Genomic DNA, 8,005 nt, shown 5'->3' with positions numbered 1-8,005 from the left:
CACCTTAACCTGGAACCTGCCCCTCATGCTGACCTTGACCATCACCCTGATGCTGACACTCAACCTGACTCTGATATCAATCTCACCTTGACCTACAACCTATCCTAATGCTAATCCCTCACTGACCCTTGCCCTCACTTCATTGCTAACCTTCACACTGACATTTAACCTGACTCTGACCTCATCCCAAAGTTCTCCTGAACCATGACCCTGACCCTGAACCTCATTTTCACACCCATCTTGACCCTAATTCTCACCTTGACTCTCACCCTGACACTATAACTGATGCTGAACTTCATCCTCATTCTGACCTTTACTTGATCCTCACACTCAGCTTACCGTGATCCTGATCATGACTCTCAACCTTAATCTAACTCTGACCATCACCCTGACTTTGACCTTACCCTCATCCTGTCCCTGTGACTCTCATCTTAACTCCCATCCTGACTCTGACCTTCAAGCTGACCCCAACCCTTGCACAGACTATGACTCTGAACCTAACATTAACCATGACTGTGATCATGGTGCTCAACCTGACTCTGGCCCTGGTGCTCACACAAATACTGATTCTGATTTTCACCCTCAAAATGACTCTGAACTGGTCCCACACACTGTCTCTGACCCTGATCATGACTATCACACTGACCCGGACCCTTATGATGTTGACAATCAACCTGACCCTGACTGTGACCCTGACCCTGATCCTGAGCCAAACCCTCACTCTACAATGAATCTCATCGTTATCTTGACCTTCACTTAATGCTTACCCTGACCCTGAGACTCACAGCCACCCTAATCTTGACCATGACCCTTACCCTTAGCTCTGTTCTAACACTACTCAGACCCTGATAATCATCAAGACCAAGATGTTCTTCAGCAGGTGAATGGATAAATAAACTATTATATCCATACAATGGAATATTGTTTGGTGGTTTAAAGAAAATGAGCTGTCAAACCATGAAAATACATGGCAGAACCTTAAATAGGTATTGCTAAGTGAAAAAAGCCAATCTGAAAAGGCTACATACTGCATGAGTCTAATTATGTGACATTCTGGGAAAGGTAAAACTATAGAAACAGTAAAAAGGTCCGTGGTTGTCAGGAAGGAAATGAGAGTCAAAGAGGTTAACTAGATGAAGCACAGGGGATATTTTTTTAGGGTGATAAACCTATTCTATATGCTACTGTTATGATGAAGACATGCAGTTTTTGAAAATTCATAGAACTTTACAGCATGAAGAGTGAAACTTAAGTATGCAAATTTAAAGAAAAATAATTTGGCTATGTTTGAAGGATCCCAGGAGGGAATGCAGAATGTGACATGAGAGTCAAACTATTACAAATGTACAAGACAACCTCACTGTAGGGATGGGGGAATGAAATGTACTAACCTAAGTGACTTTGGAAATGATGGAATTGATAAGGCTAAGCGAGAAATAACTGCACACAAACACTGTGCTTTAGCTGATAAAGTTATTTCTCACAGATGTACTAGTTAATAATTCTGATACTGCTGTACATACACATTAGAATTGAACAATGAAGTAAATAGATTGTGGATGATGGGAGCTGGGTTTCTCAATGTTGGAGTGGGAATTTAGGGATAAGCAAGGGGGGAAGTTTAGAATAATCTATGTAGTAATGGATTAGAGTTAGAAATATCAGCAGGGATAGACTTGTAGGAGTGATACCAGCATATGGCCAGTGGGGTAAGTTGCTCCTCTTTTCTCTCCCACTTTTTAAACAACTAATTAGACATCCATAACTGAACAAAAGTGCCTCTGCACGTTATATCAAGGAAGCCAGGAGGTTTCTAGCCCACCTGTGTACCTGAAAATAAACAAACAGGACCTCAGTAAGGGCTGTAGATCCAAGTGAGTCAGCAAACCTGCTCCACCTCCACTAGTCACAGCGGGGCAGGGGATGGAGGGGAGGAGAGCCTGGAGATTGCCAAACTGGGAAGAGACCAAGTGACCCTCTAGGAGAGAGAGAATTTGTGGAAGTCTAGCCTGCCTGAGGGGGATTTTAGCATGCCATTGGAACAAGGTGAGGATGAGTTTGGAGGGGAGAAGGAGAAACTTGCCAAGGTGGCCCATCTCCCCAGGTGATACTAACAAGGGACTGAGCTTTTGGCAGCAGTGGTGGTGACTCCTCCAACAGAGGAGGTGGAAAGCCATGACCCCTCCCATGGAGTTGGTGGAAAGTGGAAGTGATGAGTGACTGGTCCACTACCCCAGTTATGCGAATTGCAACCGGAGAAACCCATTTCTCTCCAGCAGCAACCAGATTCCTGAGGAGGGACCTCCATGACTGAGGGGAGAGAGGAAAAAGAGAAAGAAAGAGATAAGAATATCAAGGGGCATTAAAGCTTCATTTCCTGCTATCTGCTTCAGGACTTCAGCAGGAAGTCTGCCCACAAACCTGCCGGAGAACCTCACTCAAGGAAACACCCACCAACTGTGGGCACTCCAAGAACCCCAAGTGCTAAACCCATACCTCTTTCTACTCTGCTGTCGCCTCCCAAGTGCATCTGCCAGAATGAGCCCTAGTTGACACAGAGGGTGCTCAGATAACAGGCCAAGGGTTGGCGGGGGGTGGGGAGTGCAAGGGAGAAAATACAAACTTGAGCTATAGCACCACCTTCTGGAGTACAAAAGAAAGGATTCTAATAGCCGGGCTGGTGAATTTTAAGAGCCAAAGAAGGCATAAAAGCTTACTTAGTTAAGGTTTCTGCTACTTATAATGTGAAAGCAGAAGTGTGTACCTATAAACACTATTTAAAAATCAAAGAAATATGATGGACTTAGAGATTATCATACTAAGTGAAGTAAGTCAGACAGAGAAAGACAAATATTATGATATCACTTATATGTGGAATCTAAAAAATAGTACAAGTGAACTTATTTACAAAACAGAAACAGACTCACAGACATAGAAAACATACTTATGGTTACCCAAGGGGAAGCAGGGGGAGGGATAAATTGGTAGTATGGGATTAACAGATGCACACTACCATATATAAAATAAACAACAAAGTTTTACTGCACAGCACATACAGTATATAGAACTATATTCAGTATCTTGTAACAACCTATAATGGAAAAGAATTTTAAAAGAATATATATATCTACATATGTATAAGCAAATCAACTTGCTATATACCTGAAACTAACAAAAAATCAAGGAAATAGGTCATCATAAAAAGAAAACGATAGGGCTTCCCTGGTGGCGCAGTGGTTGAGAGTCCGCCTGCCGATGCAGGGGACACGGGTTTGTGCCCCGGTCTGGGAAGATCCCACATGCCGCGGAGCGGCTGGGCCCGTGAGCCATGGCCGCTGAGCCTGCGCGTCCGGAGCCTGTGCTCCGCAACGGGAGAGGCCACAACAGTGAGAGGCCCGCATACTGCAAAAAAAAAAAAAAAAAGAAAACGATAATTTTCCAGCAGCTGAACACAAAGGCATGGAATATTGCAATCTAACTGATCAAGAATCCAAAATCTCTGTTACGAAGACATTCAATGAGCCACAAGAAAACTCAGAAGGACAATTCAATGAACACAGGAATAAAATTAATGAACAGAAAGAGTTCTTTACAAAAGAAATGGAAATTATTAAAAACTTGGATAAATGTATTTGATAATCATTATGCCAGTGAATCTGGTAGACAGTGTGGACATGGGCTTGAATAAGAGAATAGAATCTTAACGAGGAAAATCAAACCCTATGACCATGAGATACTAGCATTTCAAAGTCTATGTTTTCAGGGAGAGCAAATAAGTCAGTGATATACAATGAATATTGGGCATAAAAGTGAAAAACTGTAGTCTCAGATTTTTCTGTGTTATAAAATTATATAAATTGTCTTGGTTGCCAAGTTTAGTTTTTCCATAGGAGTTGTGTAACTCATGGCTATTCTTTTAGTAAAATCAAACAAAAATTAGTGTGATCTACATCACTTGAGAATAAATTATTTTTAAGAAATCCAAGTAGTCCCATGAGATAAATGAGAATTGCCAAATATTTTAAGTCCAAGGTTGGGAATAAATTTGAGAGAATATGAGAATGACAGGGGAAATAACCCTGTTCATTGTCAGGGCAGAAAGCTTAATAAAGTGAGCTGTATAAATTGTAGAGAGAAGTTGAAATCAAAGAAATAGAAACTCTAGCAATAAAAAAGTAGCAAGTCCTACTTCCACACTCTGATAAAATAATTGGAAATTCTGGTTCACAGGCTTTGATCCTTGCAATCATGTGTACTTCTTCAGCCCTAGGACAATTGGTCTTTTATAGTTTCCTTCCCAAAGAGTCTTTTCAAAGCTGTTTTTATATGTCTTTGTTCTTCAAACTGTAGATGAAGGGTTTCGGCATGGACATGACCACAGTTTACATCACCAAGGCTGTTGCACTTGAATGTGAACTGTGTGGAGAAGCAGAGCTTAAGTACATTCATAGACACATACAGTAAAATAAGGAGACAACTGAGAGGTAAGATGGACAGATGGACAAGGCTTTATGCTTTCCCTGAAATTATGAGATTCCGTGTATGGAGGAAACTCTTTTAGAATATAAATAAAGAACATAGGCCATGGGAACACCGCCCAGCAGTGCAGCTGCAAAATGTATCATCATGTTATTAAGAAAGTTGACAGAACATGCAAGTTGGACCACTTGACTGAGCTCACAGAAAAAGTGGGGATATCCAAGTCTGCATAGAAGAACAGCCCCAACATTACCAAGCTCTGTAGCAAGGAATTCATGACACTCATGACCCAGGACACAAGAACCATCAGTCCCCAGAGCTGGGGGTTCATGGTGATGGTGTAGCATAGCAGGTGAGAGATGGTTACAAAGTGCTCATAGGCCACCACAACCAGGAGAAAGTTGTCCAATCCTGCAAACAGTAGGAAACAATATATCTTCCTGCTGCAGATTTCAAGGGTTATAACTTTGCTGTATGTCTGGATGTTCTGCATCATCTTTGGGATCCTGGTGGAGGTGAAACAGAAATCTGCAAAGGACACGTTGGAGAAGGACAGGTTGGTTGGGTGTGTGGAGGTGGGAGTCTGAGCTGATGGCCAGGATGATGAGCAGATTTTCAGACACAGTGATCATGTACATGGAGAGGAAAAGCCAAAATGTGAGGGCCTGGAATTCTGGTTACTCTAAAAATCATAGAAGAAATTCTATAATTCCTGTAAGGTTCCCTGGTTCCATGTAGTGTAAGTGACTACAAGAAGTGAGAAAAACATCAGTAACATGTTTAATTTTCACCTACATTTACATTTTGCAGTCAAGAAATTGATTAATTTCAACAAATTGTCTATGGATCTTGTCCCCTCTCTAGGATTCCTTGTACCATCTCTGTTTATGAATTTTTGTCCTACTTTCAGCTTTTTCCCAAGATGTTATGTGTCTTGCAATTTTTTTTTTTTTTTTTTTGTGGTACGCGGGCCTCTCACTGTTGTGGCCTCTCCCGCTGCGGAGCACAGGCTCCAGACGCGCAGGCTCAGTGGCCATGGCTCACGGGCCTAGCCGCTCTGTGGCATGTGGGATCTTCCCAGACCGGGGCACGAACCCGTGTCCCCTGCATCGGCAGGCAGACTCTCAACCACTGTGCCACCAGGGAAGCCCGTGTCTTACAATTTTTATGTGAAATTCTTTCATGCATTTGAGGAATATTAATTGAGTGATAACTCAATTTTCCAATAACTATCTAGGCCATGAATATAGGGCACTGAAAAACAAAACTCTCTACAATCCAATGATAGAGAAAGAATATAAGGAAATAAAAAATCATGTAACATGTCAGATGGTGAGCGGCGCTGTGATGGAAAATAATCAGTCATAAAGGAGACAGTAGACAGGGAGTGTGATTTTTTTTTACTGAGTGTTTAGGTAACACCAGCAAACAAGGTGACATTTGAGCACAGATTGCAAGGAAGACAGGGTTGGATCCAGGAAGTTATCTGAAGTGTGTGCCTAAGTGCAGGAATGGCCAGTGCAATAGCTCCAAGAAACGTACTTGTTTCAGAAAAATCAAGGCTCCAAAGGAACCAGGTATGTCAGAGAGGTATGAGCAAGAAGGAGCACAATAGAAACAGTGTCAGAAAAATGTGAGGAACCAGGTGGTTTCCCTGCTGCTGCTGAAGCTAAGCTAGAGAAGGTCCCTCATCCACTCCATGTTCCTCTTCCACATTATTAATTTTGTTGCAAAGACATCCTCTAAATTGATTGCCTCCTTAGTACCATCTGTTGGTTTATTTCTGGTCTCTGTAATGTAAAAGTCACCTTGGAATTATGAGGCCACATACCCTGCCTTTAGGAATGTTCTCACTTCCCAAGGTTCACAAGCACCCAAACACACACATACACACACAGACACAGAGATTGGACCATGGTCTCTTAGGCTGTTGCTACCATACCTTTCCCATTCCCAGCCTCATTGATTAGGCTAGGAGTAAATACAACTCACATCAGCCACAGATATTATCTTGCCTCTAAAGAATGTAGACATGGTACCCGGAATTCCCAATTTAAAAGCATCTCGTGACAAATAAATCTGGGCCTCCATATTGGTATGGCCATTTTCTGTCATGTACTAAAATTACATAAATAAATATATATATAACAGCTTATAGTTATAATGATGGATATCATTATCATAATTATATCATTATCAATTTGATGTTTCTCGGTGGGAACAGGTTGTAGAAATTCTTTTACTATCATCTTGCTGACATCACCCTAAGAAAATCCTCTGCTTCCTCTATTGCCTGTACATTTTAAATACTTTCAGTTTATTTTATGTCATTATACTGTAATAAATTAATCAAAAGGAAAAAAATGAAATGACGCATGACGCGCCATAGGGTTTTTTTTACTTTTTCTTTTTTACTTTTATTTTTTTGTTTGTTTGGGTTTTTTTCTCTCTGTCACCATAGGATCTTGATCACAGGGATCTGAGTCGCATTGAATAGGTGTGTGATATGTGTCTTCTAACTGGGAAAAAGGAAATTGTTATTTATGGCTATATGTAAAATGGAATTAAATGAAGGCAATTTACATTTTAAAAACTCACTTTTTTTTCTTTTGGGATTTCCCTGGTGGCACAGTGGTTAAGAATCCACCTGCCAATGCAGGGGACACGGGTTTGAGTCCTGGTCGGGGAAGATCCCACATGCCGCGGAGCAACTAAGCCCATGAACCACAACTACTGAGTCTGCGCTCTAGAGCCTGCAAGCCACAACTACTGAGCCCATGTGCCACAACAACTGAAGCACATGCCTAGAGCCTGTGCTCCACAACAAAGAGAAGCCACCTCAATGAGAAGCCCACACACCGCAACAAAGAGCAGCCCCCGCTAGCCGCAACTAGAGGAAGACCATGCACAGCAACAAAGACCCAACGCAGCCCAAAATATATTAATTAATTAATTAATTAATTTAAAAAATTGGACAGCCATATGCAAAAGAATGAACATGGACACCTACCTTACACAGTACACCAATCCCACTCAAAATGGATAAAGACTTGAATGTAAGACCTGAAACCAAAGAACTCCTAGGAGGAAACAAAGGCAATAAGCTCTTTGATATCGGTCATGGTGGTGATTTTTTGGATATGACACCAAAAGAAAGGTAACAAAAGCAAAAATAAACAAGTGGGCCAACATCAAACTAAAAGGCTTCTGCACAGCAAAGGAAACCATCAACAAAATGAAAGACATCCTACTGAATGGATGAAAATATTTGCAAATTATGTATCTGATAAAGGGCTAATATCCAAAATACATAAAGAACTCATACAACTCCATATTAAAAACAAAAGAAAAAAAAACCAATCCTATTAAGAAATGGACAGAGAAACTGAATTGACAGTTTTCCAAAGAAAACATACAAATGGCCAACAAGCACATGAAAAAGTGCTCAATATCACTAATCATAAGGGAAATGCAAATCAAAATTACATTTAGATATCACTTCATGCCTGTGAAAATGTCTATCATC

General features: G+C 41.1%; 1 protein-coding gene across 1 annotated transcript in view; it reads right to left on the bottom strand.

The window, feature by feature from the left end:
* Positions 1 to 4,387: 4,387 nt before the first annotated feature.
* The window catches only part of SEPTIN14 (septin 14), a gene marked incomplete at both ends in the record, with an annotated part of 563,121 nt that continues 559,503 nt past the window's right edge, over positions 4,388 to 8,005 (bottom strand). The window contains one exon of the mRNA XM_081256123.1: positions 4,388 to 4,416. Within this exon, the coding sequence (XP_081112249.1) occupies positions 4,388 to 4,416 (29 nt within the window). The remainder of the gene's footprint in view (positions 4,417 to 8,005) is intronic.

The sequence above is a fragment of the Mesoplodon bidens genome (genome assembly GCF_964165515.1).
Source record: "Mesoplodon bidens genome assembly, chromosome: 15".
NCBI lineage: Eukaryota > Metazoa > Chordata > Mammalia > Artiodactyla > Ziphiidae > Mesoplodon > Mesoplodon bidens.
Note: the sequence above shows the minus strand (reverse complement) of the source record. Positions and strands in the feature narration are given on the sequence as shown.